This window comes from Apus apus, chromosome 8, assembly GCF_020740795.1.
Source record: "Apus apus isolate bApuApu2 chromosome 8, bApuApu2.pri.cur, whole genome shotgun sequence".
Classification (NCBI taxonomy): domain Eukaryota; kingdom Metazoa; phylum Chordata; class Aves; order Apodiformes; family Apodidae; genus Apus; species Apus apus.
The window spans coordinates 4,753,772-4,779,633 of record NC_067289.1 but is presented as its reverse complement, the minus strand read 5'-3'; the positions used below and the strand labels follow the sequence as shown (position 1 = coordinate 4,779,633).

Here is a 25,862-nt window from a genome sequence, read left to right as displayed (position 1 = left end):
GAAATCAAGATATTGCCACCTTCTCTCTTCAAAACCTACTCAGTCCTCCCACAAAGGCTGTATGTTCAGAGCTCAGCAGGCAGAAAGAAAATATAACAACTGGAGGTGTGCACTCTAATAACCTACCATGAGAGGCATTGCCACCCTTCCTGCTTCCCAGCAGAATTCAGCTGCTATCCTTCAGAGGCTTCACTCACCCACTGTCACAAATGGATCCCTTCAAACAATCCTTTGTTTGCTCATTTTTACTCAGCCTTGCTGTTTCACCCCACTAATTCTTATCCCAGCTGTCTCTTCTCCACCTACTGCTCACCCTGGCCTGACTCAGTGCTGCTTTCTCAGCCTGCAAGGAGCTGTGAGGGTATGACCCTGCAAGGGGAGATGAGGGGCAGAGATGTGCCAACAGCAACAGCAAGTGGTAAAGCAGGTGCCTGGCAGAGGGGAGAGAGGCAAGGGTTGTTAGAGAGTACCTAGATCCCAGAATGCAAGAAGGTTTAAGGTAGCACAGAACCACAGAACATCCACCTAACACCACTGCAGCCAGAAAGGTCAACCTGCTTCAACTGAGATGCTTATGACACTGACCTGGGGTGTCTGCTTCAGGATGTAGGATGTGTAGGTGAGGTGCTGTGACAAGTTACTGCTTGTGCTTTGGGTTCCTCCTCCTCCACTATTTGTAGAAGAACCAGATTGGAGACCTGTAACCAGAAAAAAGGCTTGACCTCTTTGGTAGCCGGACAACGTGAGCTGCTAAAGCCTCCCTGTATATACAAGTAATTGAAAACATTTTGCAAGACATTTGCTGCCACACATTTTGCAGCTGGGTAACATTATTACTCAGTACAGCACAGTTCAGATGAGCTGTTGTGCTTAGAGCTCAGCAAATGTCAAGAACAAAAGGAGCTATGGGGGAAATAAGGAGGACCAATTGGCAAGCAAAGCTCATTTCAGGCTGTTTAGAATTTTCTGTCAAAAGCAAATGCTGTCCAACAGATGAACAGACATGTCATCAGTCTTGTGCAGGTTATGAATCTGCAGCAAAACCCCTAAGCACTCTGAATCCCACTGGTTTCTTAATTTTACTTTTGTTGGCTGTTCCAATGCAATTTTGTTAACTGAGTATTAGATCATGGATACCAAGTAGTGGTAACTTGCAGTAACACTTTGATATTGCTCTGCCTCCAGAAAGAACAGCCTGAACATTGACTCTTTTGCAGTTTCTCATTAAGAAACAAGGGTAAAAAAATATTTATGACTCTGTCATAAAAATCACAAGTATTTGCCCTTCCTAGACACATGCAAGATTATTTACTTGTCTAAGTTGGACAGCCCCAGCTGCCTCTTAAATCTCCAGCAATGGGGCCCCCACCACAAGTTCTACAGCCCAAAAATACCTTCAGTAAGAGTGTCTGCTTCTTCAGTGACATGTATTCTACTGCTATGTTGCTGGTATTTACCACCTTATACATTAAACTGAATACCTCTTCCTCACTGCCAGTATCAGAACTGGGAGAAAAAACTTTACACCTAATCCATCTCCCACCCAGACTCTCAGCCTGAAATGAAGCAATCTGGAGAAAACTCAAAACTAAACTCTTCATCTACACAAGCCAAAACCTGCAGTATCCTTTCCCTGCAGTATCCTTTCCCTGCAGCAACAGCACACTATAAACAAAGTATCACCCACTGGAACTATTGTAGCAACGTTATTCTCCAGGTATTTCACAGCAAGTTTGAATCACGAGCCCATTATCTGAGATTGTGCTTCTGCTGACCTCAACAGTTTGGCACCAAGCCTTGTATCAATATTCAAAACTATTTCTTTCCCTCATTCCAGATATAGTATCTTGTCCTTTTCAAAGTTAGCTTCTTATGCTTCTAGTTTCTCCAGAGTATCATTACCTGTTAAAAGCTTTCACAACTACATCCAAAACCATCTCAGTTCCACATCACGAAAAAGCAGGTGTCTCTTCCTACAGATCACAAGGAAGAGCTCAAGACAACCAACCCTTGGCTGAATTTTCAGGCAAATTACACTACCTACTTTCAGCACAGAGAGAAAGCCACGGAGAGCACAGCATGAAAAGCAGTCTCAACTAAAACAGAGACACTTGTGAGATCTCGGCCTTAAAATCTCAGCCACATACTGGGTTGGTTGTGAACAAAGAAATCCCATCCCCTTGCTGACTTCCACAGTACCAGGATGCTTTATGGTAAAAATGCCAAACATATTAATTATGCAGTGATTACATTATTTAACTCATTAGAATTCCCTGCAAGACTAACTAGCATTATTTGTGGCTCGCAGTATGGCGCCTTGGGGTATCAGAAGCAGTTTTCCTTTCCCAGAAGGATTCTTGCTGTTGGTGGTGAGGTACAGTTTGGTGCCTGGTGGTAAGTTTGCCAAGTTTGCCAGGTTGGTGGCTGGTAACTGCAGTGTAGCCATCACTAGAAAGAAAGAACAGAAAGAAATAAAACAACTGCTTGCAGAAAGCAGTATGCATTGAAATCTGCACAGGATGTAATGTACTAGGAATGATATGCATCTGGCCTTGGATAATCCACACTTAGCTGGCCTAACCACAGATTAACTCTGCTGGTGAGGCATAGACCTTTTTTTTGTAAATAGGTTGGAAAAAAAAATCTCTGTAAGCAGTACCACTTACAGCTGAAGGCCAAAGCAGCTCACCCATGGGGACTACAGGCCTACTTCAGTACAGAGGACACACCCCACCTTTCAAACAGTCCAAAGCCTGAACAAACAGACTCAGCCAAAGCCAGCTGTGTGCAGAAGCAGGCAGGGTGCTTCTGCCCATACTCTGTAAGCACTTGGGAGGATGTAGAGATGCAATAAGGGCAGTTTGGCTCTTGTTGGTTGGATTTATGTGGAGCCCTTTGAGCACCTACGGACCATGATGTTGGGTAAAAATGTGAGATCAGGCTCCACGAAAATATACTAGGTCTCCAGCACATTTCCCAGCATATGTGTCTGATCTCCTCTCACAGAACAATGTTTTAAAGTCCTTGTCCTTCCTCTTCCCCTTTACAGATAACGACCTAACATTTTCTTTATTACTTAGCCAGCCTGAATTGACCTACAGACCTCTAGGCATTTTGAAGTTTTTCAGTCATACAGTTATTTTGCAACTGGAGAAATCATGTTAGAGCCTCAAAGTCTACCCATCACGAACTATTAGCAAGGTGTAAAATTACTCTACCTGAGCCTTGAGATGTACTCTTCTGAGCACCTGTGGAAGTAACTTGCGCCTTTGTTATAGTCTGCACAGGCTGAGCAACAATTGTCCCTCCGCCTCCACTCACAATGGCTTTGGCTACACCTTGAGTCACAACCTGCTTCGGACCAACAGCCTTTGCTACTGAAGAGCTAGATTTTGCCACAAGTATCTGGCCACCACTGATAGCCACTGCTTGTTTCACTGTCGACTGTAAAGCAGAACCAACTGGAACTCCAACAACCTGCAACAAATAAGCATTGGATGATGTGCTGCTGGCAAGAGCAACCATGTGAATTCTAGCTGGTGCACTTCCTCCACCTCTAGGCATTTCAGGACACTTTATACATGTCTAGTCGTGTATAAAGGCCACTCATTCTCAAACAAAATTAAACTGGCAAGAGGCCAATCCCAAGTAGAAAGATAAACTGTTAAACACAACCAGGATTTGAGAGCACCCACAAAAGATTAAGTACATTCAAATTACAGGGCACTTTTTTTTTTTTTTTTTTATATATAAGCAATGGCTTAATTCCAACTGCAGAGAAAGCTTGGCTTGGCAAAGCACAGAAGTCCAGAAACTTAGCTTCAACATATTCATGGGAACAGGCTCCCTGGGAAAACTATGGCCTCAAAGCAGAATCTACCAAGTGCTTCGATTTTATGTGTTGACAACAACTGCAGGCAAACATGAATTTGCATACCTGCTCAAACAGGCAAATAAGGCAGTAAAAAGGACAATGAACTGCTGCAAATGCAAATATACATTCATTATGCAAAAGCGAAAGCTCTGCATGTAATCCCTTGTGCTTTGCATGTGCTTTGACTCTATCCACAATGGAAACAGACAAGAAGGGAGAGAATTTCTGCTACATCTATCATCTTGTCACTGCACAGTTGCTGTGCCTCAGAAGCTGTGTCCCTCCTGTCATACAGCACTGCAGTGGCACAAACTCCTAGAGCGAAACACCTGAGTTGCCATACAAGTAGGACTGCTTCCACCTCATGCTAGTTCTGGCCCAGCCTCCACCCTACTCCCTATTTGTCCTGTTGCTCTTCGTTGCAGGTCTGCAGTCCAAGGGAAGAATTTGCCTCCTGTTACAGAAGGACTTGGATGAGTTTTAGCAAGAATGATGATGGCAGCCAGATTTCTGGGTTGACAGGCTCCAGTTCAAAACCACTCCCACCCTACTGTTGCCATGGGTCAGACAGTGGTAGGAGATGCTCCCTGTACACAATGAAATGCAATAGTGCCCGCTCACCCCGCTCCCCTCTCAGGGAATACAGATGAGCATGAGATGAGCCACTCTGTGCACGTGGGGACACCAGCTAACCATGGCTGCCTGGCTCTGAGACTGAAGCAACCCTACAGCCCTGAGAGAAGCACCAAGTGTTGCAATAAAACCACAAGAAAGACAGCTTGCACCACCCCAAAGGTGCCCAAGTGCCTCCTCACCTTAGACTGCACCGTTCCCTCGCCTGTGCTCACGATGGGCTTCTGTGGTGACAAGGCTAACATGTGGCTCCCCTTCACTGTGACATACTGCTGCACTGAGGCCGGCGTAGTTGTCCCTGTCACTGGCTGCTGGGGCTGCTGGGGCAGCTCTCCTGGCTCCTGCTTTATTATCACCTTGTAAAGAGGAAGAAATAAAATCACTGGGGATCATTTCTGGAACAGCCTGTCTGCAGGAATGGGCAGGCAACAGTCAGAGGAACTCAGACATGGCTCTTACCACCAGGATAACTATCTAACTCAGCTCCAAGGGGAGGGCTACTCCCAACACAGTCGGAGTCTGCATTTACCAAGCATTCTAGATTTGAGAGGTGCTCATAGAAATTACAGAATCACAGAAATTGCCAGTCGTATTACAATTACTAGTCATACTAACACGAGACTTGGCTAGGCCTGACTTCTTTAGGCCCTACATCTCAGTATGAAACAACAACACTTTAAGGTTTCAAATTTCCAAGCACCTTCCTGCTCAGAATACCTTCTAAACATGTTTTTTTCTATCCTGCAAAATTACAACTGATGTTATAGCTACAGACATAGTAAATCAGTATAGCTGGCATTATTCTCTTGTGTATGTGTTTCTCTGGGACAGGTCCTAAATCTAATCCCTAAAAGTAGCAACTCAAGAAACTCTGGGTGGTTGTTTTTTTGTGTTAGATTGCTGTAGGTACTGTAATTGGTAGGAAGAATTCTTCCATCTCTTAACTGGATCACTTAATATTGCCAGAAACAACTTTAAATTCCAGATGGCAACGCTTCAGAAAACGTACTCAGAAGTGGCAAGGTATGACATTCAGAAATCACTGTATGATATTTTTAAAAGCTCCTGACAGACCTACTGCAGTGTACTTTTACTGTATCCCACCCAAAACAGCTTTTAAAGTATTAGCTTCAATATGACAGCGGTTCAACAAAAAATAAGGAAGGATGAAAGAAGAGACAAAAAGAAAGATCACAGGTACCCAGGAAAAGACAAGAAAAAATACATTTCTGAGAGGTGCTAGAGAGCCTTTGGCAACAAGACATACTCGTTCCAGTAATGGTTTTACATGCACTGAAGTTACATGGTTTATAGCCCAAGTCAGCATGAAATGGCGCAAAAGCCAAGAGGAATACCTTGGTAAAAGCTCCAAGCCCTCCAGTGACCGATTTGGGGCTCTGCACCTTGGAGTGACTCCCAATGGGACAAAGGGGTGGCATGGTGGCAAACAGAGAATCCTCCTGCTGCAAATACCAACACATGGCACAAAGATTGGCAAAACGTCCAAAACAAGAAATAAAACATGGGATAAAGAGTAGCACAGACCACCTGGGCAGGCCAGGCAAATAAGACATTTCCAAAATCAGTCAACACATAAAAGGAGACTAACATACTTAATACAACCTACAAAGCATATTTAGTTTGAAAAGTTGTATCTCCAACACCAGTAACTATAAAATTACAGCTTTTTCACCAACCTGAAGACATAAATCAAATTGCACTTTTGTTTACAGAGCTGTTTTTTACATATATATGTATATATATCTTGAAAATATATTAAGTTTTTAACTTTGCCCTGAAAATACAGAATTAAACTATTGCTAATGACACATGCCTACTTTGACTCATTACAAACTTTTCAGAAAGAACTTGCTCCAAATCAATGAAAAATAAAGATTAATGAATGTTTCTCAACATAACTGAAATCCATCTGAGCAGACAGGCTCCTCAAAACTGAACAGCTAGCTGCATGCCTGACACTTACAATGCTACCCCAAATAATTGTTTCAGACAGCCATCTTCAACACTGTTTCCTAAAAGACATAGGAAGCATCTCAGCTCCAAATGTAAAGTGATCTACCCTCTGCAGGCTGACTGGCAAGCCTTCCCTCCAGCATATCCTGCATTACTATTCTTGTGACTTCGAGACAGGGAAATGCTCCTGTTTTCAGCAGCACACCCACAAGCTGCTCTCAGAAAGATCCTCACTGACACCACTTCCCTGCCAGAAATATCATTCCTAGCACAGGATGTGGGAGAGATTTTATGCGAGAGTTCAGGCCTGTACCTTTTGAGCTTTGCAGATCAGAAGCATGAACTCTATTCATCACTGTTTGTTTATCCATTTGGTTACTCCACTGTTTACACAAACATTTTTCTAAATGCAGGCTGTTGCAAAACCACTACATGAGCTATTTTCAGGCTGCTAGGAGCAGCTGCTGTACAAAAATAACAGAGTGAAGGTTCTGAGGTAGGCAGCTTTGGTTTAATCACATACTGTCACTAACAAAGTGAAGAGGATCAAAGTCAGCCACAGAGAGCTTTTCTGAATGGTAAGCCATTTCAGAGCCTTCCATGGATTTCCTTCTAGAAAAGAGCAGTGCCTTTAACAGAGGTTGAGGCAAGTCTAATTAAAGCTGCGTGAAGTGACACCATCATCTTGTATAACCACCACGTACTCTCATGACTCCATCTGTTAGACACAGCAAACCTTCCTATGAAATGACAGCCAGGAGAACTTGCCTGAAATGCAGAATTTATAATACTGAAAAGCCCTATTTGATATGTAACTGGATTTTAAACGGGAAGTACGCACCTAATGAGAACATTACCTTGACAGCTGAGGTGACAAAGCCGCTCCCATGGGTCTTTGATACAGGAGATGCAGTTCCATGAGAGGCCTGACAAACACTGCTCAGTTTGCTGGTTGGGCTCCCTGTGTACCAGGAAACAAAGCAGATGTTGGTGAGGGCCAGGGGGCAGTGACACTCAGCACATGAAACCTATTCTAACACGGAACATGGCATTTCATTTCATGTATTCTCCATGAGGTACATCAGTGGGAGCTGGCACGGGCACAAAACAAATCCACCACTGAATTTCCACCTGCCCCAGAAGGACCTCTCCATCCAGAGCTCTGTTTGCTGCAAGCAAATGGTCAGGCACTTTAGTGGGTGGCTGAAGATAGCATCTACAGGTGCCAACATGTAAAATTAGGACAGTAATCTGCCAGTCAGAACTTGCTGCTACAGATATAATGTCCTCTACTGCCCTCTGAACCTACAGTAGCCTCAGACACTGGCATGGGAGAGGCACAGAGGAGGCTGGTGTGGAAAGGAAAAGGAAAGCCAGAGAAGGAGTGAGAAAAAGTGAGGAATAACCAGAGGAAGGGACAGATGGAGTAGGGTAAAGGAAGAAAAAGAAGTAAGGATTGAAGACATAGGGTCCTTTGTCTGTAGAAGATTCCTCTTACAAAATTAACATAGATGTGCCACAGCACTCTCCTGACCTCTGGGATGGATGGAGGTTGTGTTATACTTACCTTGCATTATCAGTGTGTACACAACACTTTGCTGCTCAGCAGAGGTTTTGTTACTGCTGCTGGTTTGGTTTGTTACTTTCACTTGTTCAGGAGATGCCAAAGCCACAAATAACACACATGAAAACACAGTAACAGTCTTACTACAGTTGTATTACAGTTGTTGTACTACAATCTGCACTTAAATACAAAAGTAAATTAGCAACCATTTCTAAAAAATGATGCAGTTTGGAAATGCTGGCTTCCACAGAGCATATGATCTGCAGTCTTATCTAAACCATCCCAGTGACTTTGTCCGTAGTATCACATTGCACTCAATCCCACATGGCTGCTCTGCCAAAAAGCCAGTTCCACATTCCCTCCTGCTCCCTCATACAGGGTCTGGTGATGAAGCTATCTGAAACACAAAGCTCCACTTGGAGATAGGAGGGTATTAATTTTCTGCTCTGCCAGTGACCTGATCTGACTCGTGCAGGATATAGAGGAAGCACCAGGAGTGCAGGGGAGGGAGAGGCAACAGACAGTTTCTTCCAGGCCAGCCTGCATTTAAATCACACTAATGTGGTTGGAAACTGCACCTTGAATGGTATGAAGACTTGTATGTCCAAACCATCTAGTGCACCTACTGCATTCCTACCCTCCATGTACAGATCTCTACTACAAGAACACAAAAGATAACCAAACCATGACAAACCACATGGGCAGAGTACACAGTCAGGCTGGAGGTAACGTAAGGACAGAAAAGAAAAAAGGCAGAAAACCCCGAACTAACCCACCCTATTGGAGAAACAGCTACAGTGTTAACAAGAAAGCCCCAAAACACTTGTAAAATACAGCTTTGACTATGCTCCCCCTACCAGTTCCCTCTGTGATTAAGTAAAAATGAACATGACAGCTGTGTTCCCTCAGATAAGAGGAGGAACTGTTACTAAGTGCAGATTTTTCACACCCAGCAAATCGTTGGTGCTACATGGATGCTGCAGTTCACAACATGGCTCTGAGCATCCTTCTGAGATGCTGGCAAGCACACACACAAACAAGTGTGCTTTTAAACAGACAGTGTTCTCGGCCACAAATTACAACAAATAAGTGACTTCTGAGAGACTTCTCCTCCAGCTCCAACACAAATATTACCAATTGACTTCCATAGCCATCACCTGTCTCCTGCATTTCAGTCCCACCCCTGGCTTATGTCACCACTGAAGCACCAAGGGAAACCAGTTAAAGGAATCCAAAGTGGCTGGAATTGGACCAACTAGAAGTTGAGTGCAGTAACAAAAACCAGTATGGCTGTTCTCCTGGTAACCTGGTTCTATGCCTTTCAACACATGTAGAGCCCTGTGCACTGGGACCCAAGACTGATCAGCAGGTCACTCACTGCAAGCTCTCCATGATTTTTGCCCACATCCATGATACAGTTCTCACCCAAACACCTCTCTGCACCACAATCTACATTACTTCTTCCCCTTCTCCTTTTGCTTGCAAAGAACAGGCCCTCTTTGAAAAGGTTTCAGTGAATTCCACTTGGCCTTACGCTACGTGCTGCTTCCTAGAGCAAGTTATGTTAAGGTGTGAGATACCCTTAACCATGTTACACAAGCCAGTTGTGCAAACCATAAATACCTCCCCTCTTTCTTCATCGAGTACTCTTCCATCTTCACCAGCCAAAATGCTTTTGTTATACTAATAATTTTAAAGAAATTATAAACTTGAATGGGTAAGACTAAGCCACTGCCTTCTGTGATCACACTACACACCTGTGCTTGTGGCTGCTGCTCCAACCATCTGTCCAGGCTTGTCCACAATAATATACGGATTATTAATGACTGAACTAGCAGAGCCTTGCTTCATGTGCACCGGAGTGGAGGTTGGGGTACGAGGTAGCGGAGATGGACTAGGGGTCGATATTGGAGAACCTTAAGAAAAAAAGTCCAATGCTTCTATCTTGTAAATGTTGTAAGAACATAAAACATACAGCAAAAGTAGTACTTTTAAAAATGGGTAAAAGAAGGAACGGTTTTTGAGGATGCATTCCGCAGCCTGAGTGAGATGACAGGACTTGGAGAAGGAAAGAGGAAACAGAAGGAAAGGGAAAGGCACATAAAGCACTATGGCTTATACCTACCCTGGACATTCTCTGCCTACCAGGACAAGCAGGGTTCAAAGGGACCTTGAGAAGCCACCTGAACCCCTGAGGGATGTTACCTAAATCATTCTCACTGCCAAGACCACTCCACCCAAGGAGATGAAGGAAGAGAGCTGAGAGCTGAGCTCCTTGCATAGGTGCTCTCTGTTCCCTGTGGAGCCCATGGTACAGGCATGCAGAGACAGGAACCGAGCAGTGGGTGAGACACTGCAGCTACCAGACATCTGTGACAGATGTCTTCTCTCTTCACTGCTCTCACTACAGCAGAAGCCCTTGAAAGCAAACTGTAAAATGTGCAACTTCTGGGTAATAGGAGCAAGAGAAAGAAAAAACAGAGAAGAAAAAAGCTGGATGAGAAGGTAAACAAGAAACGCAGAGAAAAGGACAGGCAAGGAAGTGATCACAGGCAAGACAGGGCAGGAAGCATGCTAAGCTCCAACTGCCTGTTAATCTGCTTTCTTGGCAGTGATTGACCAATTAAAATGGAACATAAATGCTGATCAGATAAAATCCCCATGTCCTATAAACTGCTTTTGAAATCTGAAAGAGGTGATGCTTCTCAGCAGATAGCAAAACCCTTGGAAAAATATTTAGCAGGGAAACATTTAAATAGCAAAGCTCAACAGAGGATAGTCCAAGGGTTTTAAGAAAGATAGGATGGCTCCTATAATTCTTGCTTTATGGGAAGCCTTGGGAAAAGAAAATAAAAAGAAGAGCTTATTAAGAAAGAAGAAAGCACTTGGCAGAGGTTCATATGTAAATCAGCCTGAGTACAGTTTTAAGATGTCAAGGAACAATATTGAAATATAATAAAAAAACACAACAAACCAAACACACTTGAGGGAAAATATCTGGGAGCAGATCATCAGAAATCACACACACTGATAGCTGGTGTTTCCATCCTCTCTACTCTGAACACCAGAAAATGAAGGGATGTAACAGGTCATCTTTCAGCTTTACAACATGTGATATGGTGAGCTGCACATTAAAACTTTCTGATGTAAAACATCAGCCAGTGGATGGCATCATGCCCAGGCAGGAAAGGGACTATAAGCGAAATGAGTACACAGCACCTTGACCATGTTTGGTTCAGAAGCTGTCAAAAGAGAATCACATTGCTCACTGCAGTCAGCTGACAATTTAATCCAACAGAGGGTGGACTTTTGGAAGAGGAAGACCAAAGCTGTTCCATCTGAGGAAATATCGCAAGTACAAGAGGGATCATTTGAGGCATTGTTCTCTTAATTGAGAATTATCTGCCCAGTAATCAGAAAATTTTCTTCTTAATCCATCCTAGCTGCCAGAAAGTGGGAGGGAGAAGAATGACTTCTTTCCACATACAACTACCCACAAGGGAGATGTGGGCAGCAGTCCAGCTAAAGACTTTTTCATACTTAAAAGCATTCAAGAACAGGGAGAGAACAGCTCTTGTCCTGCTTTTGATCTGATGTGAAGCATTTCACACTTGTATTTTTTTTCCTTGAACATTAAGAACCTTGTTTAGCTCCTTATGCTAGAGTCTCCTACTGCCTGATGCTCAAACATTGGCAGGAACTCAGGGGAAGGACACAAAACAAGTCCAACTGGTTCACTCTCTTGTTTTCCAGGGTGAAGCACTGGGATAAGTAAACTAACATTCACCTGATACAATCTTGCAACTCATGGTGATAGGCTGGAAGGACTTTCCTGGTGACTCTGCAGGGCTTGGACTCTGACCTTGAGGCACTATTTTACAGCTAGCTGCAATGGGTTGAAAAGCTGAATTTCCATGAGAGCCAAAGGCAACTTTCTGTGTGGCTAACTTGGTGGGAGTCCGTTCTATCGAAGATGGCAGGGAATAAAACGTGGCATGTCTTTCGGTTTCAGCATTCCCAGGGAATCCTGATTAAAACAGGGAAAAGAAGAGAAATAGTTCTTAGGCTGAGACATCTAATTCCTTACTGTGCTTCTCTACACAAACAAAACTCAGCTATGACAAACACGCTTTTGAAGGAAGGAAAGAAGGAAGGAAAAGCAACTGGTGAGCAGTGCTGAACAGGGAGAAAGTGGGATAGGGGGTTCCTCCTGCACAAGCCTGTTGGATTTGTCTCTGAACAGAAGAATAAAATGCTACTGGGCACAGCCTGTTGAGCTGTGGCAGGGATCAGCCACTTCTTACACATTTTCTTGGAACAACCCTTCCATCAACCAAAAGCTGCTGGTAGCCTCAAGTGTCCTCAGTTAGGGCTCCACCAGACTAAGGCTCAATATCCTTCACAGAGAATCTCAAAGTGCATTTTTTGGAGTAAGACCACAAGGAGACCACCTACTACCTCTTGACCTGGATTAAGGAATCTAACTTATCTGATGTAGAAGGAGCTCAATTAACCTGGAGGTGATGAGAGAAGTCACTGCCTGCCAGTGTAAGAAAGAACAAGTTTATTTCTCTCCTGTCAGCTGTAGCACTGCTCACCTAAGGTGCTGCATATTTTCCTGTTTGAATAAAAAAGCCTGTACATTTACAATTAGGTTACATTTACAATTTGGTTCTCCTTTTCTGGCCACTAGAAAACACCAAATTTGAATAGTGGGCAGACATTCTTCTTGCTGAGCCAGGACACCAGACACAGCACCATAGCACTCACCAGGAAGTGCCCCATGCAAGGTACCAGCTTAAAGCCATTCCCTCAACACAGGAGTATGAGGATAAACCAAGCAAGGCATCAGACAATGTTGCATACAACTGTATTCTGAAACAAAAAGTTGCTGTTTAGAGTAAGTTTTCACACTAAAATGTACAAAGCATAAAAGACATCCTTGCTTCTCAGCCCAGTTAACCACAGTCTGTCATGTAAGCCTTGACACCAGATATTTCAGAAAATAAAGCTAAATGCTAACAGAGGCACAGATTTTCCTACTTCACACAAACTAAAAATCCTAACAGGGTGACCAAGGGGCCAGCACCAGCTTGTTTCAGGCAATTCAAATGATCCCACAGCATCAACTGCTGCCCCATTGCAAAGGGGGCTGCATTCCCTGTTCCTACAGGGGAAGGTGGGAATGAGACCATGACACGAACTGATCCCATTCCACACACAAACATTCACTATGTCTTTTTCATTCTCTACACACAGCTACCTAGGTAGTAATTTTTGTTCCCCCACAGTCTACTCACATTTGACACCCCACTAGACCAATTCCTTAAATGTATGCAGAGTCCCCAAAACATCCAGAAACCTAAAACACCCTCTGCCAAGAACAAAACTACAAGTGCTAGTCAACAACCTGTTTTCCAACTGCATCTGCTGCACAAAGCTCCATATTCACTACATTTAGCAAAACAGAACCCACTCAACAAACTTCAGATTAAAATAAAAACAAACCCAAAACCCAAATAAAACATAACTCCTGAATTACATTTCAGAGTACACTGAGGAAAACGACCATCCAGAGTGAGCAAGGAGCAGATAGCACAACAGCAATGAAAAGGAGGTATCTAGGAAAGTTGAAGATTCAAGACCTCAAATTTCACCAGCACTCGTTCGCTTTACCTTTGTCCACAGAAGCATCTGGGCTGGAGTCCCTCAACTGTTTAATTGGAGAAGAAGCTTTCACTGGTGCTGGGATACTCAGTGGCAGAGGTAAAGATGTAGGAACATCAGACAGGTCAGATTCTGAAGACTGGGAGAAGAGATACTCCTCGCCAAGGGAATGCCTATGCAGCTCCACATCCACTACCTTCCATTAGTATGAGAAAGGACAACATCAGTATTGGGTAGCAAGGCAAAAAGTGAAAACAACTATGTCTTTTCTTATTATTTAATGTCTAGAAACCTCTCCAGGTCCTCCCCCCACCTCTGCATAACATTTCCATTCATTTCAGGGAGACTTTCCAGAGGTCCAGCAGCACCTGAGCTAAGAAAGAAATCTTGCAACATTTAACCCCCTTGGTAAAAAAAGCCAAATCTCTCAGTCTGTGGGGAAATCTGAACAGTGAACACTGGAAGGAATACAGAGTACAACTCCAAGCACCCACTAAGGAAGGGACTGCATATCCCCTTAGGGACAGGCACAAAACTGTAGCTTGCCTTTTCTGCCTTTTTTGATAAGGCCTTGAGAAACACATCACATTATCTGCTCTTCAAAAGTGTTCTTTAATCACAGTAGACATTTCACATTAATATTTCCTCCACAGACTGAAAAGCTGAAGTAATGCAATTTCACCATAAAAATTTCCATTTGCACTATACAGTACAGTAAGGGGAAAATAATTTTAAAAAAACCTTTAGAGACACAGCAAACTATGAGTTACTAATTATTTTAAGTTTTAGCAGTGCATTTCCCATTAAGATAATTAATTTTGACAAGTGTAGACACTTAGAAATACTTAATATACTGCAGAATTTCAGCAGGATAGTTGGGTGATCCCTTTTAACTTAAATTCTTTATGTATGAGATCTGCAGCACATCAGAATGCAAATCAAGACATTTGGTACCAGAAGCTCCACAAATAAATAAAATTAAAACTGTAGCACAAGTTCTTTATGAAAGAAGAGCTAGAAATATCGTCACTTGAACAACAAAAGGGGAAAAAACAACTGTTGCCATGAATAGTGACAAGGTTTCATGGTAATTTCATGCAAGAAAAGAGCAAAATATACATTGCAGAAACTGTGAAATCAAATGGGTCTGACTCTGTGCTTAGATTCATCTATCTTTTTCTTTTACACATCCCTAAGGGAATCAAAGTACAACACCCATCCCACGACTCGCTGACTCACCGTTTCTGCACCAAGCGTCTGCAGGCCTGTGTAGGTCCTGTCCAGCTGGGTAAAACAACACAATATATTTATATTAACCAGGCAAAGCAATATATTAGCTAGAATTTACAATACAACTTGTTTGAAAGGAGTTGAAACAAGGTAAGTTGAGCAGTGACACGTAGTTCTTTGAGGCCACAGAGCCAGAAAGCCCCCTCTCTTCTGCAGAAAAGCCAACAATGACCCACAACCCACACTGAAGCAGAAAGGAGCAAAAAAGCTGAGGTAAATGAGATTGTTGGGGAAATACTATTTCAGAGGAGTCTTTGACAAGCGTCCTTTTTTATTCTTGATGTCAATATAAGGAAGTAATGAGAAAAAACTCAGATATTTAAACTGACCAGCACAGACACTATGTTTACACTATAATTTTTTATTAAGTAACTGAGCATCAGCTGATAAGGAGGAAGAAAATCCCAGAGACACCTACTAAGGTAGCTATAAGAGAGAAGTGGGTTTGACAGATTCATGGTGCCCCACAGTTCCAGGCCAGAGAGGCCACAGCCAGAGAGGAGGGCTCAGCTCACTCCTGTCACCTCACAGCAGTCACAGGCTCCGCACACAAACAGCAAAGCTTTGCTGCTTTGAGTTCTTGAGTGCCACAGACTGGCTCAGGTTTCTTCTGTAGGCTGGGCTTCCTTCACTGCACAACATCCATCATACTGTTATCCATTACTCCCCAAGTTATCTCTCTCCAAATATATTTTACTTATCAACTGCATTAAGTTACCCTAAATTCCAGGGGAACATTTCTCACCTTCTCCCCTGTCTATATTTGGGATTGCAAGAAGATATTTACATTAGCATGAAATTAATTAATGCAGGTAGAGTTTAAACAAAATTTATCATACTGCTCAAAGAAACAGGAAACTAAACCAGCTCAGGACTTAATTCCACCAATGCTAGGGACTACTAATTAGAAGGAAAACAAGAGCAATGGCCTCATTTTCCAGGACTGCTACATATTATAAATCCTATTGAGTGTCACAGGACAGGTGAATGAGTCGAAAAAAAAGGCAAAAGGGACAAGGAACTAACTGAATCTCAGCCTCTCCTTGCCTACTCTAACAACAGATGCAACCTCCAGCTGAGATGTACAAGTGCTGCAGGAACAGAACACATCCAGCAATCACTTCACCAATAAAAAGACAGCCCAACAGTACTCTGTCAAGTTAAAGCATGATAAAAGTCTCACACTGCAGGGAAACAACAGGTAAATGCCTTGCTGCTCAGAGCAGAATCAGTTCCAGCTCCTGCAAGGCTGTGCTCCTTCACTACTGCATGGATTCCAATATAGCCAAGGTAAGAGGCTTTCCCAGGTTTTTGATTCTCCAGCTCAACCATTCATCTGCAAATAACCAGTAGGACATACACCAGAGAGGCAGAAGCACAAACACAAGAGGAGCCTCTTCCAGATGATGCAGGAAAGCTCATTTCATTGCCTTTCTCTCAAATATTTTGTTCAAATACCTTCAAATTGTGTATGATATCGATCCTCTTGTTCTGGCTATCCTTGAAGTGTATCTGGACTCTCACAGGAAATTCTCCCCAGCCTCTCCTGGTCAGATGGAAGGGAGGTTCTCTGGAAACAAATGGTGATTCACATTCTGGATGCAGAAGTGGTGTAGCTTTCACCTTCCACATTTTCAGAAAGCCAAAGATTGCTTTTCTAGCTGACAACTAATAGCTATCTTCAGGCCTGCTGTTCACCAAAAAGAGAATGCAATCACAGAAATGAAGGGTCTGCCTTCTTCCTACTAGATAGGGAAAAGCAGAAAGTGATTGCAAAATGTTGCATTGAAAACTCACCTTGCAGCTGTGTTCTAGGAGCTGACTTGGTTTTTTTTTGAAACAAAGGTTTTCCATTTGGCATTACACAGCTTTTTTTCTTTTTTCCAAAGACACTTTGGATAAATATTTGGGAGAGGGCTACAATTTCTTGACCAAATTCCCCTGTATCATTAAAACTATGGACAAAACAGCTTTCTAAGACTGCTCATTCTATTACACACTGGAATAGATGGGAGGCAGAAAACACCTCTTTCAGCAAGAGAAGTCTAACCTGCATAGCAGAAAGTGTAATGAAAACAGGAGATGGACAAACTAGTACAAATAACATGAAATGCAATCAGAGAATTACTTTCCTTAGTAGAAAATAAAAAACCTCAAAACTGTTTGGTATGTTTGCTACATAAAAGTGAATTTATTCTTGCTATTATTTAGGAGCAAGCCAAGCCCAGCCAGAGGTTAAAGACAGACATGGAATATTTAGCTAGGAAAAGAAGTTGCTAACTTTCTAAGAAACCTGGCACTTAGAGCCTGACAAGCATAAGGACTGGAATAGTGACTGGAATAATTCCTTATTACCTCACTTCTACCAGGTCATTAGGTTTGTAACTGGGATGGAGGAAGAACCAAACTTTCTTGACAAAATGATTGATGCTAGGTTCTCTCCGAGAGCCTCGGACATACACCATCCATTTATGGGTTGACTGATCATTTTCTTCTCTCTTGTCAGGGGGAATGTACCTGGCAAAGAAATTAAAAAACAAAACAAGTTGAAAATCCCAAATAGTTAAATACCACAAAAAGTATTTTGAGAAAGATTAGTAAAAAGCATTGAGGATGGCAAAATTTCTATGTGAACCCTGCCTCCTGTACAGTTCTACTCATTATTAGTTACCCTGACAAACCACCTAGAAACAGATACAGGTCCCATAATCTATGCTTCTAACACATTCAGTCTCTTTTAGTTGATAACTCTCATAGGAAATTCATCCGTTTAAACATTTGGCTCTTAATTAGGGAGACTTAATTTTAACATTCTACCACTGTCAAACCCCTTTCCCCATCTTATTCTCAGAAATCAGGAAGCAAAACCACACCAGAACACAACCTCAGAAACTCTGCTACCATAAATAAAAATAACAACAATTCCTCTTATAAATGTTTAAGAAACTTCATGTCAATACTTGGTTCGGGCTCCAGGCTTAGGCTCAGCAAATGCTTGATGCAAGAGGAAAACATTAACTTGAGTAGTGCAGGGGCCAAGAGTTAAAACCTGGACTTGTCCAGTTTCCTAAAATAAATGCCTTTTTTCACAATTTCCTCGAAGTTCAAAAGTTATGTGCATTTACCTGTCTTAAAACTTGGAAAAATAATTATAAAGAAAAATTGTATTAACTAATTTCTTCAGACTATGCTGGACCTTCAAAGTTTTTCTCATTCTGGTGGTTTGTTGTTTGTTTTAAAAAAAAACCCCATTGTCCCTATGGACACATGGAATTAGCCACTAGGACAACTTGCTTTTCCAAATTTTCATGGAAAAACTTGGGACTTCTAACTGTTCAGAAAAGGCTGAAAGACTCCTCTTGAGAGAAACAGATCTTAAAACCTCCATATATATACAGAAATCAAACAACTACTAGAACACCCGTTACTCCCACAAAGGAACTCAAGTAGACACTTCAGGAGGGCAGCCCTAGGTACAGAGACTACTCAAGGGCTATGCCTCATATTGTGACTGCCTAACAATTTTATCTCCTAATTTTAAGCACCTATTCAATTTAATCCTGAAACAAAGGATCATTCCCCAGACTCTGGATACTAACTTGGAGACGTTGCCAACCACAATCGTCTTCTTCACATAAAGCCGTGAAGTTTCATCGCTTGACAGTCCAGCATTTCGTTGTCCTGCTTTCTGAGAGCTTGAAACACCTGAACTGTCCTGAGGGTATGGGAAGAAAAGGAAAAAGGCAAACAAAAACACAAACATTCCTCTTAAACATCATCTTGTTTGGTGCTAGAAAAGTAAGGTGCTGTTAATAAAAGTAAACCTGCACAGTTAAATGAGGGACCAACAATGAATCATCTCTAAAAATACTTAAATTGCTATCTAGGCACATGTAAGTAGCTCAGGCATGCAACAATTACATCCTACCCAGCCAAGTATACACTGCATGGCTTAACTGAGCACACATTATGTGACATACCATGGATCTGAGCCATACTTTCAGCTTGGGTTTCAGAAGCACTGACACTGCGCTATCTGAAAAAAATCTAGCACTGCTAGAGTGGAACCATGGTGGTCCCTAATCAGAAACAAAGGTCAATCTCCCACGAGTGGCTTCTGAAAACCTAAATCTTTCTCATTTCCCGCCTCTGCTGCTTTGAGGGACTCCAGTGTTGCTTCACAGTGAAGAACCAAGTCTAGGCTTGAGATAAGATTTCAGCTCCAATTCAACAGGGATAGCAGTCAGCCATACCACATCACTGACATGCAGATAAGCCTACAAACACATTGCAGTACTTGGGCATGACAAAACCAGCCTAAGCAACTTTATAACACAGCCTCAGCTAGTAAGCAGTGGCCAAGACTGCCTGGTGAAATGATTACATGATTGCCCACAGTGCCAGTGCAGACTGCACTGTCATTGGCACGGGAATGAGGAGGGGTTTTTTTACCACTCTGTTGGAAAAAGCAACTGTCCAGAGAATAAGGGACTGTCAACCTCTTGTGAACAACAGAGCTGGTGCTGCAGCTTCCCACAAGAAATACCAGTGCTCCATCACTGCCCCAGTGCAGAACCAAGTTACATTGGCCTGGTGGTTTACAATATAGGTGTGTCCACATTTTATATTGTTTATCTGCCTTCTGCTACAGACCCCAGGCAGGGTTTTGACAAACTGCAGCCCTGTTATCAAGGGTGTCATGCTGCTCAGTGGAGGCAGAATCATTGCTTTCTGCCACGTGTTATTGTAACTTGTCCAGCTGCAGAATGCAGTCATATGCAACAAGGTAAGTGCAGCTGACAGAGGAAGCATTTCTGTAGCTGCACATGAGCCATACAGGGAATGGGTCCAGGTCAAAAATAACCCAGAAAAAAGTATGGGGAAACAATGAAAAAACATCCTTTTAACCTAGGTCAGTTTGGCTCAGTTAAGTAGTGATATTAGCACAACAGCAAGTAGTGCCACCAAGAGAAAAACAACTCAAGCTGTGCATCCAGGCTCTAGCAGCTCACACTCTCAGGGTGAGCTCATCCCCTGCTGTCCCTGTGCTTTCACCACAAACTGCTGTGGAGGCAAAACCCTAACCTCCAGTGGCTCAACCACTCCAAGCAATGCAGTCCCCATGGACACCCAGGGCCAGGCAGCAGCATTACTTCTTAAAAGCACTGCTGGGAATAATACATCTTGCTTCTCTCTCTAGACTCTTCCCTTCCTGACCTGACCTTTATCTGGACAGCAAAACTCTTCGCTCAAGCAGTGAAACACCTCCTTCCCCAGAGGCCACCAACTGAGAGAGCAGCAGATAGCTGTGCTAACATGAATACCATCACTGATGCCTGGATGACCTCTCTGTTGGGCAAGACTGAGTTAAGAGGAGTTACCCAAGTTACATACACTTTGGTTAGCCTTACAGCAAAACCAGGCTGAGAGGGAGGGAGCAAGCAGTTGGAGAGAGTAAAAAACAGATCTTCAGCAAGGTGGGTGTAAACATGAAGAGCTCCTGGTGCCAGCACTGAGTGCAGACAGAGCACACACCTCCAACTACTTGATCACCACCTGAGTTTTACTTTACCCGGCCAGTATTTCTGCTCTGTCTCTGGTCCAGGCTGCTCGTCAGCCGCTCGTCTGCGTCCAAGCTGCCATTGTCTTTGTCCAGCAGGAAGTCATTGTGCTGAGAGAGCGAGTCGCTCTCGGAGTGGTTGGCAGATGGAGTGTCCGACCCCTGGTTAGCTGGAGATGAGGATCTAGAGGGCGATTCCAAGAATTTCTTGATTGAAGGGTGATTAACAATTGTTGCATCACATGACCTGGTCCCCTGCAACAAAGAGGTCAGGCAGATCTGGTCACTATTTCCCTGTAGCCCATATAAAAACAAAGCTGCACCAGAAGAGAAAAAGTCAACATATGAAGAAAGAGCAAATATTTAATCAGCTGCCCTGCAAGAAAAGCACAGGCCACAGAAGATAAAAGCTAAAAAACATTCTAGAGAAACTAAACTCCAAACTCAATCTGTTCCTTGCAACATTTTGATCTCAGAAACCCACCTGCTTTGGAAAGGAGGACTGCAGCCTATTCAAATACCTACAATGTCCCTTTGAAAACAACATGTTCCCTTCCTGTGCAGACACCTATGTTTTTTTGCTACACACAGAAAGGCCACAATTGCCCAATTATTGCAGGCAAGCCCAGTATGTAAACGCACCAGGCTCTTTAGTTTTGATCCTGACTGGCAGTCTGGTCAATGCCTCTGAGGCAAGCTACATGTATTAGCACTCTGTCTGCTCCCAAAGCTGAACAGAGGATAAAGAATAATGTGCTTACGCATGCTTGCAAACTTCCCTCACAACAGACATCTTAGAGCTAATCTTAGATCCTCCTAAACCTGCAAGGAAGAGGAACAGGCACAGGAGTGCTTAAATCTCTTTTGTTTTTTTCATTACTCTGACAAAGGACTTTTTTTTTCCTCCATTTGCTTTTAACGTCAGAAGGAGCAAGGAAAACACCCATCGCTCAAAGCAAGTGTCCCTTGGCCACTTCTCCTCCCAGCCAGGAGTCCTCCCTGTCACCTTGATTTGATGATCAATCAAGTCAGCAGAGTGCTGACAGACAGGCTCACACCAGAGCTGCACTGACAGCTCTTCTTGCAGGCAGTACCAGCTGAAAGAGGCTCTCTTCTTCCCTGAATCCCCTCACCCAGATCAGCCAGGCTGGCACAGTTATTCATGGGGAGGGGGCCAGTCACAAAGGAAGACAAATCAAGACACTGATTTGGGATTTGTTCACTATTTTTTGTTGGTTTTGTTTATTTGTTCTTTGCAGGGATATTTTTAATCCACATAAATTCCCTGATTCCAAAGTCTGCCAAAGGAGAAGGTGGCATGGAGACAGACACCAGCACCACTACAGAGCAGTAGAACTGCCCTTGAGAGGAGGCTGCAGGAGTGGAGTTGAACATTGTCCCACCTTGGACTGTAAAGGTTCATTTGAGAGCTTTCCTTCCAATTGCCCAGTAGGTACATGAGCAAAGCCATTACCAACTCGCCATTACCCACTTCAGAGAGTTACATCCACGTATCCAACAGCAGGGAAGCACACAACATCACAAAAAACACACCAAAAACTAAATCAAACCACCACCAAGCACCTCTTGTTTGGCTGGGTTTTTTTAACCTCGAGTCAAGTAAAATGGCCAACACCTTGTTCACTGATTTGTGGGAATATATAATAAACCATAATCACACAGAATCATAAGCCTCAAAACCCAGCAGCACTGGATTGAATAACTGTTTATTAAAACAAGTTAGGAATTCGCAAATCATCTTCCTATAAGTTCTGAATTAAACTATCAAGATTCCCCTTCTACCAGCAGCAGAAACAAGAAAATCATTCACTGCTGAGTCAAACATACAATAACCACACATTTAAAATAGACAGCAAAGAAAACTGAAACCAGCAGCAATTTCAAATTGAAAAGAGAACTGATTCAGCCTGCATGCAAACTGGGCCTTTTAGAAAAAATAAAAAATGCAGTCGAAGATACAGCTACACCAGCCATAAGCTCATAAAAACTACAGGAAAACTAAACAATGCAAGGATGCACCAGTAAGCTTTGTGAATACTTTGAAACAATTACAAATGTTGTTATTTCTGGAAAGTGTGAAAATCAGCAAGGCAAAAGCAAATACCCTGCATGGCAGAACACGTAAAGAACAGGGGACAGGAGGGCTCTCGCTGACACATGATGATATTGGATAAAAGTATTTCCAAAGATCAGAACCTAGCTCAGTTTCTTCAGCCACCTACATGAAAAACACAGCAGAAAGGGATCTCCAAGCCTCCCATAACTACCATAACCTTTTTCAACTCCATTTGCTGAACTCAAGTTCAGTGAGGAAAAAAACAAGCTGGGCTTTTTTGTTTTTACCCCACTCTGAGTCTTCTGAAAAATACTACAGGAAAATCAAGAGCAGTGTGAGCCATTGCTTTCAAAAGAAATTCCCATGGGACTACAGTAAAACCCAGGTTTTCAGCACCCTACACCTACAGCTTTCAAAAATCAGCTCAGATCTTTACTGAAAATGAGATCAACTCCCTGGATTGAAAAGATGGTAACCAAATACCTACACAGTAGTGAACTACCAGACAACTATAAGTCTGCAAGAATCATGAACACTGTGCAATTACCAGCCCACTAAGGTTAAACAAGGGTTTAACAAATAAAGTTTGGGGTTCTTTTAATCTTCTTGTGATTTTTTTATTCTGTGATATACCTCTGATTTACCCCCTGCTTTTCTGTTGCCATCAGGCTGCTCACTGAGCCATTAACCAACTGCCTGCCAGAGTAAAGGGAGGATGGTTTCATGGCACTGCCCGAGCCTCAAAAAATCTTATTTTATTTTTCCCTGAAAAGTTCCAAACCCCATCTGCTTCTACTCTCCTGTGAAATAGGAAAACACGTTCCCCACTTTTCAGGGCTTTACAAAGACAAGGTGTGCAGTGTGTGAGAAGTAAGGTGTTCTCACGCAAGAACTGAAGAAAAAAACAACAACAAACAAACAGTATTTCAGAAGCCAGAACTAAGGGCTGCTGAGCAACCTCCCAACTGCTCCTTAAAGACTCATCTCCTCTCCCATTGCAACCCGATCTGCATTTCATATTCCACCATTTCAGAAAAATCACATCTCACAGCCAACAGCCAGCAAACTACACATCTTCCTTCGTAAATATTTCCTGAAGTCTTATTCCCAAAGTAACTCTCACCTCTCCAGCTTTAAGGAGCCCCGCAGATGCATAGTAGTTAGCCACGATGCAGGCACGCAGCTTATCCATCATCCTTCTTGCTTCAATCAGGCGCTACAAAGAGAAGAGGTAACTAAGAGTGACTGACAACCATTGCAGCCATCCCCCTGAGCCCTGATACACCAGGATCTTTAGGTATTTTTAAGAACAAAACCTTTATACCTGATCTATAACTTCAATTTCATGTTCTTTACTCTTCATTTCGACGGCGAACTGTTCTTTTATAATTGTCTCAATCTTCTGCACAGCAACTTCTCGAGCTGTACAAGGCCACACATGGAAAATAAAAAAGAAGGAAGTATTTATACTTCTATTATGAAGCTTTGTTTGCAAGCACAAAGATCAGAAATCATCATAGAGTGAGAAATGAAAGGGATAGTAAGTTCAGCACCCACACAAAAAAGGGAAGGACCACTTTTCTGCAAAATAATCTGACTTAACAAAAACCACATGTGTCTTTAAAAGCTGGCTTATGTGGAGAGCTGGTTTTTTCCTATTTAGGTCTGAGATGACAAATAACAGAAGAACAGGACCAGGTTTGTTTACTTCTGTCTTGGTAAAGCTGTAAACAGTAAAAGGAAAACTCAAGATGTGCTACAGCCAAGCGTAGCTACCGCTGTGATTGCGCAGGAGTACGCTGGAACACCACGAACATTTTTCTACTCTCTCTGGCCTGATTCATATCCAGGAAATTTATACCACATCATGCAGCAATAATAAGGCAAACTAATACTTTATGTGTTCAGCACTGGGAGGGAGTGCAGCCTGCTCTGGAGTGCCTACAAGCCTTTTATTACCCACAAAGGAAACTACATTATTGAAAGCTGGTCTACCTCTTACAAAATCCTCTTCCAGCATGGCAATAAAAAAATGTCAGCCTTTCATCAGGAGTTTAATGACCTTAGTGGAAAGCACAGAGTTTAGTATTTCAAACTCTGTTAATGCCTTGTGGCAAATTAGTGTCTAAGAACTAAATTGGCATCTTGTTGTGTTTTTCTGTAACATGTATAAACATAGGAAGAACAATTCTTTTTGCTCTACACCTACCATAGATTTTAATATTGCCCTTCCTTTAAGTCACCTCCATTGTATCAATGGGGTTCAAGTAAGGTCTGTTTTTATGAAGTTCTAAGCAAGAACTTGGAAAATCAGCAATTGAACTTCTAGAAGAAAGCCTGGAAAATGTCCTCCAGTGTGTGTCAGAAGTACAGTGACCCCACTGCAAAGCAGATCAGAGAAATGGTCTGGGTTCCTCTGAAAAAAATCTCACTTTGTTTTTATGTGGAATAGGAGGCAACAGCACTAAGACTTTGTTTTGAGCTCCAGGGGAAGTGTTTCTTTTACTAAGGAGTACATAAGATTTCTAATCTTACAACAGAAAGAGTAAAGAAATCAAAAGCAAGTAAAAACTTTGCTGATATGTCTCCAGCTAGCATATGTAATTTTACTGTCTGGTCAGGTACCTAGCAAAGGAGCAAGGCAATTGATGCTGCTATATGCAACAGGGATATCCCTAAATATTTCTACTTATATCCAGATAACTGTGTGTATATATATTCTAGGACCAGAAAAGCTCAAGCCTATATGAGAAGAGAATTATGGTTGAATCTGTACAAGTAATGCAAAATTAAAATACAGAGGGATATAATTTTCCTCAAACCATCAACACCACACCTAGGAAATTCACATATAGGGCTACACTTTAAAAAAAACTAAATAGATTAAGGAGTGGGATGTACAGTTCAGATTGGGACATCTGCATCTCTTCCCAAGACTGATGCTATGCAACACCAGCATTATGACAATTAAAACACCTTGGGATTTGTGGTTGCATTATAGAGGCTTTTAAGAGTACTTTGTTTTCATATTTTTCCCAGCTTAGCATCAACCACAGTCCCTAATTAAGATGCTAGTGAAATCTGTGTACTTAAAGAATTCTTGTATCAAAAGCTGGAGATCTTCCATAATAGGAAGAAAGCAAATTCGGAGGTATCACACGAACAGAAAGTTCACGTTGGCAAGGACAGTCTTCCAAGACCCTCAGACTTTGTTAACTAGATG

At 42.5% G+C, this 25,862-nt stretch overlaps 1 protein-coding gene across 9 annotated transcripts in view; it reads right to left on the bottom strand.

Moving 5' to 3' along the window:
* The window catches only part of YEATS2 (YEATS domain containing 2), a 47,191-nt gene that overhangs the window by 19,149 nt on the left and 2,180 nt on the right, over window positions 1–25,862 (bottom strand). For 5 of the 9 annotated variants that reach the window (XM_051626299.1, XM_051626298.1, XM_051626300.1 and 2 more), the window contains 16 exons: window positions 23,964–24,061; window positions 23,763–23,855; window positions 20,575–20,817; window positions 18,602–18,717; window positions 17,358–17,519; window positions 16,461–16,572; window positions 14,952–14,996; window positions 13,722–13,908; window positions 11,833–12,072; window positions 9,803–9,961; window positions 7,339–7,442; window positions 5,863–5,970; window positions 4,690–4,863; window positions 3,219–3,477; window positions 2,287–2,448; window positions 586–698 (listed from right to left, as the gene is read on the bottom strand). In XM_051626299.1, the coding sequence (XP_051482259.1) occupies window positions 586–698; window positions 2,287–2,448; window positions 3,219–3,477; window positions 4,690–4,863; window positions 5,863–5,970; window positions 7,339–7,442; window positions 9,803–9,961; window positions 11,833–12,072; window positions 13,722–13,908; window positions 14,952–14,996; window positions 16,461–16,572; window positions 17,358–17,519; window positions 18,602–18,717; window positions 20,575–20,817; window positions 23,763–23,855; window positions 23,964–24,061 (2,375 nt within the window). The remainder of the gene's footprint in view (window positions 1–585; window positions 699–2,286; window positions 2,449–3,218; window positions 3,478–4,689; window positions 4,864–5,862; window positions 5,971–7,338; window positions 7,443–9,802; window positions 9,962–11,832; window positions 12,073–13,721; window positions 13,909–14,951; window positions 14,997–16,460; window positions 16,573–17,357; window positions 17,520–18,601; window positions 18,718–20,574; window positions 20,818–23,762; window positions 23,856–23,963; window positions 24,062–25,862) is intronic. The other 4 variants (XM_051626303.1, XM_051626302.1, XM_051626304.1 and 1 more) reach the window with 4 other exon arrangements.